This window comes from Poeciliopsis prolifica, unplaced genomic scaffold, assembly GCF_027474105.1.
Source record: "Poeciliopsis prolifica strain line A6 unplaced genomic scaffold, Auburn_PproV2 SCAFFOLD007, whole genome shotgun sequence".
Lineage (NCBI taxonomy): Eukaryota > Metazoa > Chordata > Actinopteri > Cyprinodontiformes > Poeciliidae > Poeciliopsis > Poeciliopsis prolifica.
In genome coordinates this window covers 612,462-626,404 of record NW_026562382.1, presented here as the reverse complement: position 1 = coordinate 626,404, position 13,943 = coordinate 612,462, and the positions used below count along the sequence as shown (strand labels likewise).

The following is a 13,943-nucleotide window of genomic DNA, read 5'->3' as shown; positions in this document are numbered from 1 at the left end:
TTTCTTTGTAAAGTCCTATTGTGCAACTTCATACATTTATTTCCAATGTATATGTTGGTGTAAAAACGTACACCACGGGATAGTATCTTGAAGTTAATTCATCTTCTAGTTTTCCAGATTTTATTTTGACAGGACAAAAAGAGGAAGTTGTGTCGTAAGGACCTCTGGGTAAACTGATATTAGCAAACAAGGCGAAGGGAATCTGGGGTTCACGCTTTCATAATGGTGGTTAAAAATGAAAAGCTTTCATAAAGCATAACTATTTGTATTTCTTCACCTCACGCGCGTGATAAAAATTGCACTTAAGACCTACTTTTCATTTTAAATTAAATGTGAAACTCCATACAATGAAATTACATGTCCCATGATGCAACTCAACGGAAGTGTCCTATCTCAAATTTAAACGGCTAGATTCTCCAGAAACCAAATTTTAAGGCCGTCAAACGCTTTTTGGCTCCCATGTCCGATTCAGTGAGGCTTTATTGGTTTTATACGACAAATTGTAGTCACGGAGTTGTTCATAGTAACTTCTTGGGTCGCAATGTCAGGTTTTTGACTGACCTCTCCGTCTGTTTTTAGTTAGCATTACCATGTAAACCATGGTAAGTTATTGCTAGCATAGCTCAGGATGCTAATGCCGAGTCAATATTTTTATGGTGTTTTCTCAACATACTCAAACATGAATTAACATTTCTCGACCAAGATACTTTATTGTATCTTTATTCATTTAGAAATACGTCGTTTTGTTTTTTTTTTTTGTTTGTTTTTTGAAGACGAAGGGAGCTAACGCTAAAGCAGAACAAAACCGGGTGAGAGACCACCACAATGACTCTCGCCCCAAAGGAACTGTCGAACCTGCTGAGCATCATCTCGGAGGAGGCTTGCTCCAACACCTTCGAAAACCTCTCCACCCACTTCCACCATTACTTCGGGAAGGCGGAGCACTTCAGGATAGGGTCGGTGTTGGTCATGCTACTCCAGCAGCCCGACCTGCTGCCGAGCTCCCCGCAGCGGCTCACCGCCCTCTACCTGCTCTGGGAGATGTACAGGACCGAGCCGCTGGCTGCCAACCCGTTCGCGGCTGTGTTCGCCCACTTACTGAACCCCGCGCCGGGAGACGAGCAGCAGGAGAAGGTGCTGTCAGGTAGGGTTATGATCTGTTCATTTGTTTTGGTTAGTTTTTATATTTTTAACTCAAGAGGGACTTTGCACCTAAGGAGATGAAACACATAAATGAGGTGAAGATAGTCAAGTGGATCAATAAAGTCGAAATAATACGATAATAAACTCATAATATTACAACTTTATTTTGGTAATATTCCGACATTACTCTCAAAAAGATATTGTCGATAACAGACTTTCCTGGACGATAAATTGTCCCAGAATCGTAATTAACGGTAATATTGTTTTTTGAGACAATTTTCATAAAATATTATGGCATGATAATAATAATAATGATCCATTCTCAAAAATTAATAAGTCTTAAATTTTAATGAACATTTCCCACTGGAGCTGGAAGACATTTGAAATGTTCAAAGTAAATAAATACAAAGACAAATAAAATTTATCGTTGAAGTCTCTGTATACAAAATTGCCCTTAGAAAATAGTTCTTTGAGACCAAAGCACCAGACTGCAAACTTTTGTCGTCCTTTTTTAGTTTATCATGCAGCTAATTGATTTATGGCTTATTGGACAGGCCTAAATATGAGTTTAGTCTTGCAATATTACGATTTTATTAAGAAAAACTTTATTGATCCCATAGGGCAAATACATTTTTCAAATAATTCTTGTCATTTTTATTTTTTCTTACTACGATCCTAATACTCTCTTGGTCCTGGTGGTTTACGCAGAATAATATGGTGTTAATTCAAACTGCAAAAAATTTCTGATCCACTATGTTGGTCTGAAAATAAATCCAAAGTTTTGTAACTAAACTTTCATAAATAACGGCTAGATAATGATGCTTTTTAGCAGCATTATTTCTTTGGGATACTGAAGAAAAGATGTTTGTAAAGAGTATTTAATACCTTCATCCTTCTTTCTAATAATTTTTATTCAGGGATGTGTACATATAGAACTAGATGGTGCTAGAAAACCCTTTTCCTTGACAAAAAATATGCCCTTCTGAATGCTTTTGTGCGTGTGTCTGACACAAAATAGCATTTCTGGATTAGAAAGCCCCTATTAGATTGTCAACATTTTGGAGCGTTCATGTTCAGAATTAGGTTTTATCTGTCATCTAAACATCTTTAACTGAATGCCTTGTGTCCGTTTTGTATGTCCAGGTTTCCTGCCGCCCATCACCCAGCCGGAGAAGTTCTTCCTGTCCCAGCTGATGCTGGCACCGCCCAGAGATCTGTTCAAGAAGACGCCCAGACAGGTGTCCTGCATGGACATTACCAACATGCCCCAGTCCATTGACATCAGTGGGTTGCAGCTAGCTTTAGCAGGTCAGCATACGCCAGTTGAATCCTTGTGTTGGAGGTAAGTTCACGAATTGAGATCGGAGGATCAAGTGTGTGTGTCTTCGCTTCGCAGAGCGTCAGTCGGAGCTGCCCACTCAGAGCAAAGCCAGCTTCCCCAGCATCCTGAACGACCCAGACCCAGACTCCTCCAACTCAGGATTCGACAGCTCCGTAGCCAATCAGATCATAGAGTCTCTGGTCACGGGGCCACGGCCGCCGCTGGAGAGTAAGGCTTTGCTTTTTATTCCATGTTCTGCTTTGTGAACGACAGATTCACAAACGGTAACCTGGTTGTTCTGCGCTCAGGTCACTTCCGGCCGGAGTTCATCCGGCCCCCACCCCCGCTCCACGTGTGTGAGGACGAGCTAGCATGGCTGAACCCGACCGAGCCGGACCACAGCATCCAGTGGGACCGCTCCATGTGTGTGAAGAACAGCACAGGCCTGGAGATCAAACGCATCATGTCCAAGGCCTTTAAGAGCCCGCTGTCCGCCCAGCAGCAGTCCCAGGTGGGTCACAGACGGGCTTCATTTAGCTCAGACACAAAGTATCTATTTTTATTTATTTATTTTCGAGGGCCAGGACTTTAACACATTCATTTTGATCAATTAGATTTAGATGAGAGATTTTCACACGTTAAGTTTGAATGTGGTTATTTGCATTTTAGTTAAATGTAATTGATTGCCGTTTGTCCTGTGTGCAGCTGCTGGCCGAGCTGGAGAAGGACCCCAAGCTGGTGTACCACATCGGACTGTCGCCAGCCAAGCTGCCCGACCTGGTGGAGAACAACCCGCTGGTGGCCATCGAGATGCTGCTGAAGCTGATGCAGAGCAGCCAGATCACTGAGTACTTCTCAGTGCTGGTCAACATGGACATGTCGCTGCACTCCATGGAGGTGGTCAACAGGTGGGGCAGGACCAGAGACTTTCTTTTTGTTTGAACTGAGCAGGATGTATGGAGAACGTAAAAATCACAAGAAGCAAATCTGCAACGAGTTAAAAAAGTTAGTGAGGCATTCTTTGTGTAAATTATTTTATTTTAAAGTTGCCATTAAATTGTTGGGTTTGAATTACAATTGCAGACTCAATTCTAACAATGGTTAGATGGACTGTAAATGTTCCGCCTGGTTAGATTTTCTGTGTTGATCCAAGTTTCTCGCTCAAGTTGTTTAAATTCTTTTGTCCTCCATCACCGTTCCATGATTCCTAAAAAGTCTTTGAAAGCCTTCAATTCATGTATCTAAAATGCAGCCCTTAAAATGTCTTAAATTCAATTAAAAATATGTAATTTGACATTCAATACATTAATCAGACGCCTTTAAATGTAGACGTGGCATTTAATCTATTATTACATGTCGTTTATATTTATCACAGAATTTTTCCGTCAGGCAAAAATTTGAGATGCGCTCAGAAATCTCCGTTCCGTTCTCTGATTCGAAGTGTTTCAAGCTACCGCTAACTCTCGCTGACTAGCTGGCTTTGTTCATCTGTCATGGATGAAAAAATCTGTGACAGATGGATTTTTTTTTTTCATCTGTCATGAAAAGCAGATGAAACGTGTAACTTTATCACCAGTTAGCTGGACGGAGCTCAAACCCAAATGATGCAACATGAATTCTGTACAAAAAACAAAACAAAAACGTGACACTTTAAAATATAAAATATGTGATTTTTGTTGTGTACATTTCTGTTGTGATCCAAGTCTTAAATTTCATTCATAATGGTATTAAAAAGTCTTAAATTTGAGTTGGAGAAACCTGTTGAAACCCTTTGAACTTTTGATGATTGACTCGATAGATTTGTTTCCTACTGTGTGAAAACAGCTGAGCTGCACCTCAACACGTTGCTGTAAGGAACGGTTGTTTACTAGTTGGGGTTGATTGTTGTTCCTCCTCCCTCCGTCAGACTGACCACGGCCGTGGACCTGCCTCCAGAGTTTATCCACCTCTACATCTCCAACTGCATCTCCACGTGTGAGCAAATCAAGGACAAGTACATGCAGGTGTGTTGGTCATCCTACATTATATATTCAGGGAGAAGATGTTAGAAGTCGTCCTAATCAAAGCACAGCAGTAGCATGTACCCCGACGGTGGGTGTTGGCTTTAATTGTGAAGACTGATGCACTCCAGTGGAATTATGCTGAGTCTTTTTAACATATTTTCAGTAGTAATGTGACATAAAGTGGAAATGCTCTCAAGGTGTGAATACATCTGAGGCCTGGTCCTCATGCAGATGGACATCTGGGAAAACAAATGACATTTTTAGGCCCATTGGCCCCCTTAGTATCAATCAAAACAATTATTTACAAAAACTCTGACCAAAGTGGAGATTTGAGAAAACTATGTTTGCATGTGAACATGAGAAAACAGAGCGTTTTAGCGTCTGCAACAAATAATTCATATTCTTGTTTTCACATGATTCCCAATCAGCATTGTCTTGTTTTATTATCTTTATATTCTAAACTACTATTCAAAAGTAGTTGAACTTACAAATCAACCTCCTGATGAAATGTAAATGTCTTAACAGGAAGTCATGGTAGTTTTGAAGCAATCTGGTTGGCTGCCTGATAGGTTGTAGCTTTGTACAACACTGCCCCCTATGGGTTTGGCATGTTTAAAACAACGTTTTTATTCAGTTCACCTGGATGAAAATTTTTTCTGAACTCACTTATGCAAAGTGTGATGTAATTTTTTAAAGTGATGTGGCAAAGATGTGAGTTTTTAAAAGGCGTCGGCTCTATGTGGACAGGGTTAGGTTAGGTTAGGTTAGGGTTAGGTTAGGTTAGGTTAGGTTAGGTTAGGTTAGGTCACTGTGCCAGTTTTTCCTCATCTATGGTTCGTCCGTTCCAGAATCGGCTGGTCCGACTGGTCTGCGTCTTCCTCCAGTCGTTGATCCGAAACAAGATCATCAACGTCCAGGACCTGTTCATCGAAGTCCAGGCCTTCTGCATCGAGTTCAGCCGCATCCGTGAGGCCGCCGGCCTCTTCCGCCTCCTGAAGACCCTGGACACCGGGGAGAACCCCCCCGAAGCCAAACCGACCAAATGAAGAGACGCAACGGCGCCTTGAGATGTTGAGAGAACAGCTTCCTGTTAAACAGCCACAGTGAAACCAGCAGCTCCTCACTGTGCTCAGAGTAAATAGTGTAAATATATATTTTTTTAATCGGACGTGAAGTCTTTTGACTCGCATCTCACCGTCTCGCTGTGTGTTTTCTCTCTTCCTATAAAAGTAAAAAAAAATGGGAAAAAATCAGCTTTTTGTCTCCTGAACTGATTTTTATTGCCAAGTCTTTAAACTTATCTCAGAACTCATTTCCTGAAATGTCAGAACGGCCTCATATTCTAATCAGTTACTAAAAAAAGTCGAGAAAGCTGCCGATCTTGTGTCAAATCAAGAACCAGTGACTCATTCAATGACTGCGGCTCATATGTGCTAAATGCTAAATAAGGTGAATGTGAGTAAATTGAATCAGGTTAGAATCATGTTGCATACTGAGGTCGGTGGCTGGAAAACACTGATGGTTTCACTTCCTCCTTCAAAGCTAAAATCAGATCGTTTCCATGGAGACTTAGTCAATTCTTTGCAGAATTGCTTTAATTAATTTTAAGTGTGAATTAATTTTTAAGTGTGAACAGTCTAAGGTCATAACAGCAGCTCAGTTGGATAGGCCGCTTCAAAATCATAGTCCTGCAGCATAACCTAAAAGCTGGTGTGTTTGAGCTAATCAGTGGAGAGGAGGGAAATTTTTATATTCTTTTGTACAGTCTATATTTAAAAATGATATTTTGCTTCGCTTTTTGTTGCTGTGCCCCATACATTGCTCCGTTGCTCATGGAAAGTCTCGCAACACGCTTTTTTTGTATTAAGTTTTGTAATACAAGTTATATAAGCAACCATCATGTTCAAAACGGCTCAAATTGCCTGGTGCTCAAGGAAGAAAAAAAAAGAAGAAGAAATATGACAGAAACATTAGCACAGTAAAGATAATGTAATGAAATCACCTGAAATTTTCCTGAACCGTGTTGGACCAGAACCCTGGAAGGTTTCAGTTCTTTACATCAGGATAAGTCAATGAAACGCCACCAACGTAATAATAAAAACAATCTTTATTTATTGTAGACATGGAATTAACATGAGGCTAACATTTAAAGAGCATAATGACTTTGTTACCTAGAAGTTAGATTTAGTGGGGTGAATGGAAGCAGAAATTCTTCATATGGCATCTGAAGCTGACAATTCAGATCAACTGAACCCAAACACAAATAAATAATACTGTTTTAATGTGAAGCCTTTAATTTATGTTGGGGATTAGCTGATCAGTTATTGGGACGGGTTGGATTATTGTTGATCTCTGTACAGGTGCTTATGTCTTTAGGTGTCTTAAAGACGAAAAGATACTGTCTTGTCTGAGTTTAAAATGGTGTAACAGACTGTTTTTGTAAAGTTTCACAGCCTGCTTGCTATAAGAAGAAAAGATGAGCACTGCTCCTCCCCTTCGCCCTCAGGTTCACCAGGCAGACGGCGAAGGCTTCGTCCCGTCTCCTTAGGCTTTCCTCATGCCACGTGCCATCAGGCAGGCGAACACCGTCATCACCATCTTAGGTTTGACCTCCACAAGGTCCTCGGCAGCGCGTACACCCGTGCGCCGATCTTCCTGGCCATGGAGATGGCGTACCTGATGACGCAGTGTTACAGCTCAGGTTAGGCGAAGCACAGGAACCAATCTAGACTCGACTCTTGAGACTTTCTCATCTAAAGCTCTTAAAATGAAGCTTGGTCAAATATCTGAAGCGCAAAACTTGTGTTCATACTTTGCGTTGTTGAGTTTCTCTTCCTCTGTGAGGTCTTCGGTCTTCAGCAGGTCGTATCGGATCGATCCGGGCTGGATGGCGTCGATCAGATCCAGAACCGGCATACTGCTGCTTATAGACATGTCCTGCACACAGAGGTCACTCAATGTTCAATGGAAACATTCAACATCTACAAAGTTTATGTGGTGAACAGTCCTGGGTCATGTTATTCAGAATTCCTGACCTAAAGGCTGACTTGTCTGGGTGATTTACCTTAAAGCTGGAGATCGTGCCTTTTCCTGCGTTTGAGTGTTCCATTGACCCAGGATACGATTGTGTCGTCTCAACCTTCTGTCCATCACCCAGATCCTCCAGGATGTTCAGGTGTACCTGAGGAAGAGGCAGATGAAGGTGTGACGCAACAACCGGTGGAAAGACGTGCAAATGATTTAATTAAAGATGTGCAAAAAGCTTCAGATACATTCATATGTTCTTGCAGTAGAGATGATGCCATAAATCAAACCCTCATTCTCTGGAATGAAATCATTGTTGCAACAAAATCACAGGTGGCACAAATATTGACACCAATGTTGTCAATAGTTTGTTCCACTGATATTTAAACGAGTGTTCTTTATAATACTCTTAAAGTCTCTGTAGAAAGCTAGTCCTGGGTCCTCTCTTTAAGTTTTAGGCTAATTTGGCCTTAGAAGAAGGCAGAGCATTTTCCTAGTAATCCTGCCATGGATTTTCAACACGTATCCTGTTGTTAAACCAATTTTTGGCAGAATCCCACTGAATTTACTGGTATTTCATAGAGTTTATCATACCGTCCACTACAATAAGGATCCCATGGCCTTTGGAAGAAAGACAAGCCTACAGACTTTATATATTAAGTCTGTATAAACTTAATATACAGACTGCTATTTTGATTAACCTTGTGTGCCAAGATAAATAAATGTCCTATTCCAGGCCAGTCACTGGGGCCTAAAAGAAATCCCCAAGAACATCCAAGAGTACTGGAATATTCAAGCAGTAACAATAAAAGCTAAAGTTATTTCAGGAAGATGAGGCTCTTTATATTTAGGCTGGATTTTCTCCAAATGGCTTTTGGTCTTTGATAAATCACTTGGTTCTGGACTCTCAGATGGAAAACATCTTCCTCAAAGGAACACGTGTTAGAAGAAAATGGGAACAAGTTACCTCCTCATGAGCTGCCAGAGCAGAGCGAGGGTGAGGGTTCGGTTTCCTGCGTTCAGGTCCTGACCCGCGATGCCAACCAGAGAGAACTTGGCCTCCTTCTTGCCCAGCTCCACTGCATAGTTACAGTTCTCCAGCTGGAAAGCAGAACAGCAGATGGTTAGTTCAAGTCCAAGAGAAAGTCTTCTTCAAGTCAGAAGTTTCCTGTTGTACCTTCTTCATGTTGCTGCCCAGTTTAGGGTAGGGAGGCTTATTGACTCTGTCCCAGTCTACTGGTACTTTGATCTTCTCATACAGCTGGAAGATGACGAGGGCATCATCAATGTCGCTGTAACACACACACACAAACACACACTGTCCGTTAGTCTCTCTGGTTATCAGCAGGTGGATGTCTAACTGAGCTTTCTTACGCATAAAGATGATTGACACGAGGGTTGACACCAAGAGAGTTCATCCAGTTCCTGAAAGTTCGCTCCTCCCTGGTTTCACCTGCAGGCAAAAATTAAATTGTATTTAATTTGTATTTTTTTTGTATTCTTTTGTGTATGCTTACTGTGCCACATTTTTGCCTGTGAGCTGCTGGTAACATAATTTCCTGAGGGATCTTCCCAAGGGATCAATAAAGTCAAGTCTAAGTCTAAGTCTAAAAACTGATCAAACCTCCCCCCCAAAAAAAAAAACACAGTATGAAACGACAGAGGAGACCCAGGTCTTTGGAAGATGTAGACGAACCTTCGATGGAGCTCCAGTCGATGTCCTGGTTCTCTGGCTTTTTCAGAGCTGGGTATTTATTGAAGAGATTGGCAACAAAAGCCAAGTTGAGCTTGGGGTTGCCACGGACGACGTCGGCGGGCATGACGAACTGCCTGCAGCCGAGCTTGTCGGCCTGGTCCAGCATGCACTCGGCCCTCTTCAGGTCCTCTTTCTCCTGCAGAGACGTGAATGAAAGTCCGAGGCGTCAGGAAGACGGGACTTCTCTCCAGAACAAATGATTCTGATTGGCTGATAAAATCTCACCCTGATTCCTGACATGTCGACAGTGATGGCAGGAACTCCATCCTCCTCCTTTGGGTGCCACCTGGTTCAGGATGTTGTAGTACGCCTTGGAGTCCTGGAATAAACCCGATTGAAGAAGTTAACCCAGGCTCAACAACTTCAAGCTGTTGTTGTAGCTTATTTAGCTTTTGACAAATGGATTATATAACCCATTTAGAAAACTCTCAGCATCCCATTTATAACTGATAGAGAACATGAGTAATTTTTCTGGTAGAGCACTGTTTTGTGTCAGTTCATCATATAAAATCCAGTGAAGTTGTGGTGTGTGCTTGGAGCAGATGTTTGTGTTGTCACCTTGATGTCGGAGCTGAAGTTGTTGATCTTTCCACAGCCGGCTTCCTCCAGGTGATAGTTGGCCCAACGCAGCAGCAGCTCCTCTGGGGAAAGCTTCATGAGGTCCTCCAGACTCTCACCATCCCGCAGCAGAGCGATCAGTGCTGCACAGACCAGTAAAACCATTACAACTGTACCTCATAGTGTCCTGCACATGCTGAAGACTTACAAGTCTGCAGTATGTTTGGGTGCTTTCTTGTCACAAACTGTCTGAGTTTCAGTCTCGGCTCTAGCCGAACACCCACCTTCGTTCCTGCTGATCTCGATGTCGGCGAACAGGCCGATCTTGATGACCTGCCACAGCAGACCGAGGACCAGGTGCTGCCTGCCCTCCTTCAGGTCCTCAGCCCCGATGTTCACCACGTGGCAGCCGATAGCCGACGCAGAGTTCAGAGCCAGGTTCAGATTCTCCTGTTAGACCCAAACAAGCAGATTCAGCGGCCATGCAGACGACCTGCAGGAACGTTACAGTTTGCAGTCGTAGATGTCTCACCTGGATGGTGAATGGGGTGAGCTTTTTCTTGTTGATGGTTCTCTCATCGATGGTGTCTGGGACGGAGAGGTTGATCATTTTGCTAACAGGAGAGATGGAGCAGAGTTAGGCCAATAAACACGGCTGCAGTCGCATGTTTTTAAACCCACTTCTGCCCCAGCGACCTGAGAGAAATGAAGAGTGAAAGTTACCAGAGGATTCCCATGCCTGTGTTGTCGGGATCCATCGGAATAACGTGCTTACAGTCTGGATCCTTCTCCAGAGCTTTGTTGATCCAGTTCACAAAGGCCACCTTCTCCTCCTCTGTGGACCAAACGAATCACACCTCATCAGATCCCAGGCCATCATAGGATCAGAAGAGACTCATGTCAAAACACTCAGCAACACATTCACACACATTCAGCGAGGCATTCATTTTAAAATGTTTTCAATTAATTCTGTTGGAGTATGATTTGATGCAGACTTGGCAGAATGTGTAAAAACACTGAAAATAAATTAACCTGCATTGTATTTCTATTTGATAATCCAACTTAAGTTTATTTATTCAGCGGTAGAGAAAATAAATTTTTAGTTGTGCCAACAAAATGGTCAAGTTTGCAGATGTAAACCTGTACATGATACTTCGCTCTGTAAGTCAAATATATCTTAAATTATTTCAGATAATTTGTTTTTTCTCTTTTTTTTTTATTTATTTGAAAGTAGGCTGACAGGAAGGGTAAGGAGAGGAGTGCCGGGTCCGGGATTCGAACCCCAGCGTCAGGCACGTGGGTCGCGCCTCCAACACAGTGGGCCGCAGTGAATCTAATATAATTCAAATGTGTGAGTTTGTGAAAGATAACTTACAGTAGCTAGTTTTGTTAACTTTTTGGTAATTTTGTCATATCTCTAAGTATGAAGCTAGGGAGGGATTTTAAGTTCACACTTAAATGAAAGAAGAGAAGGAGGGAGTGGGAACTATTACCTGGGGTATTTAGCTGCAGGTTTTAGTATCTCGTGCTGCACTTTGAACCGAGGACGGAAGTTGAGTTGCGTGGGTTAGCCATGTTGTTCACGCTAGCACAGGGCTAACCGCCGCTAGCACAGGGCTAACCACTGCTAGCACAGGGCTAACCACCACTACCATGGTGGTTAGCCCTATACTAGCGCCCTCACTCTTGCCTATTTTCTCGGTGGACGTCACCACTCGCCTTTTTTAACAGTAATCTTACAGGAAGAGGGGTAGACATGCCGAGGTCTGTCGCGTCACGCGCTCCAAGAACCCCGCCACGCCAACCCGCCCTCCTGTCTTTTCAAGGTAAATATTAATTTTAAGCCAGCTGTCCTGTTCAAACTGAACGCTTTGATGCGATGCTTAATAAAATGCAGTCATATTTGCTGTTCATGGAAATCGAATCAAGAATTTAAATTCAACTTGAAAATATTTAAACCTGATAATATGAGCGAAAACACAGAATCTGGTGCTTATTTAACTTGGGGAGGACAATTTAGCATCTTGTAGAATAATTGTTTGGTTTCAATTACAGTATTTTGTTGAAACAAACAACATTAATGAGCTGTCAGAACTTGAAGAACAACGTCCAGACAAGTCGTCTCTTGTTGTTCAATGAACTTGGTGGTATTCAAACTCTGAGTTTAAGCCTAAACAGCTTTTTTGTTGATTTTGCATTTCCAAGGCAGAAGGTGAACCTCCATTTTCAAGTGAAGCCACCTTCAGCTGTTCCTACCTGAGTATGAGTGCTGCGTGCCGGACTGCTCCGATGTTCCTGCCACGTTGCAGATTCCTTCCTTCTTGTTGATGGCCCTGAAAGTCTTGGCCACCTCCGTGCTCTTCAGGCCGTGCACCATCTGGACCCGGGCACAGAACAGAACAGGAGAAATGAGCCGTCTGAACACCCATTGACCGAAGCCACGTCTCCGTCGACCCGGCTGACCTCGGTGAACTCCTCAAAGGTGAGCCTGTCACTGGTTTTGGTCAGCTCCTGGACGATCTCCCGGACCTTGTATCCGGGCAGAGCCAGGTTGGCGGCCCTGAACAACTCGTTGAGCTCATCTTTGCTGATGAACCCGTTGCCGTCCACGTCTGTCGGAGAGACGAGAAGGACTCTTGAGTGTGAGGCTATGTATATTTTCTACAATGTACAATCTGTTCTTAAAACTCAAGCAGTTGAAGTTCAGAACAAGCATACAGAGGGGCTTGTTGTTGAGAAAACCAGCAGCAGTTCCTCATTGATCCTTCCTCTCTCAGAAATACAAGAGGAAATGATAACAAAGATGATTCTCTTACCAATTTTGGCGAAAGCTTCTTTGAGTTCCTCCATCTCTTCAGCAGAGATCTTTGTGGTGGCCATGTTGGTCAACTGGACCCTAAAACTGACCCAAGAAGAGATGAAAAGTTTCCATAAGGCAGAGGTGTCTTTCAGTCTAGAAGCAATATGATCACGTCTTCTAATTTAGTGATATGATGCAAAGCCTTCATAGTTCTCACTTTTGCCACCCTGAAACTTCCCCCTGCTGCAGCACTTCCTGTCTGACAAACAACCACTTCTTTACAGCTCCTTGCTGTACAGGCAGCAAGATCTGCATGGTAACCTACCAGTTCCTACTGGACAGACTTTGCAGACAAACTCAGATTTCCCCCTAAACAGGCCATGTTAGAAGAACACTGATTTATAGGCTGGACTGAGATGTTTTTTTTTTTTTAATAACACAACCTGTCTGTCTCCAGTGAGAAACAAGAACACTCAAAAACCTCTGAAAACCACCTGATTATTAAAATGCTTTTGCAAAAACTTTCACAATTTGCTGTCAGAATAATAATTTGCTTGGTCACTGCAGGGTTTCACTGCCATGTCTCTCAAACTATGATGCAAGTAGCGCCTGCACTACTTGGGTTGCTTTTTGTGATAGTCCGAAAAATTCCTTTTTAGAGTCAGGTTAAAACGTAAATATGTAGCAAATTAGCAGGTAACTCAAAGCAAAAACAGTGAAACGACGCCTTTTGTTTTTAAGAAACCAAGTGTAACAAACAAGCAGATGAACCCTAAGAGTCGGTTTCAGCTAATGCTACGTCACATTAGCCAACTGGGGTTTAGCCACGCTAGCTCAAGTAAAGAAGCGGGTTAAGAAATTTGCTTCTTTTGCATATATTGATAACATTAAAACTATGGGTAGTGCAGAAAAAGTTTTATCCAGCATCAATCAGTAGCAGATAATAATAATAACAAGTTAATAATTCCTACTTCAGATCTTTCTGTTTCTTTCTATTATTTTTTTTTTTTTACCTGAATCGGTTTTAATATTTTGTAATCAAATAAAAACTGAGGTTAGCAAAAAATCAAAAATAAGATCAGACTTTCAAAAAGACAGTTTGAATATTGACAGCAGCAGCTGGTGCTGAAGTCTTTTCAGACAGTCAAAGATGCAGATGTTGCAGTTTTGGCCAGTGAAGGAAAGTCACGCATGCTGGGTTTGTGGGCTTCAATCGGCAGCAGACACTGGAGCATCACCATAACGCTGCAGGAGAGTGGAAGTGGAATAGCTGACATGTTTTTGTTTTTTCTGGTCGGATTCATCTTCTAAATCAATGGGTCTGAGCTTCAGTAAGGA

General features: G+C 42.4%; 1 protein-coding gene and 1 pseudogene across 1 annotated transcript; one reads left to right on the top strand and one right to left on the bottom strand.

Annotated features, from left to right (window-relative positions):
- Nucleotides 1-370: 370 nt before the first annotated feature.
- Nucleotides 371-5,720, top strand: LOC129361239 (CCR4-NOT transcription complex subunit 11). The gene is made up of 7 exons (XM_055031984.1): nucleotides 371-1,144; nucleotides 2,287-2,451; nucleotides 2,540-2,692; nucleotides 2,773-2,975; nucleotides 3,170-3,372; nucleotides 4,371-4,467; nucleotides 5,316-5,720. Exons 1-7 carry the CDS (start codon nucleotides 826-828, stop codon nucleotides 5,511-5,513), a joined length of 1,338 nt encoding a protein of 445 aa, XP_054887959.1. The 5' UTR covers nucleotides 371-825; the 3' UTR covers nucleotides 5,514-5,720.
- A 487-nt stretch (nucleotides 5,721-6,207) lies between these two features.
- LOC129361243 (plastin-2-like) lies at nucleotides 6,208-13,158 on the bottom strand (annotated as a pseudogene).
- Nucleotides 13,159-13,943: the final 785 nt, after the last annotated feature.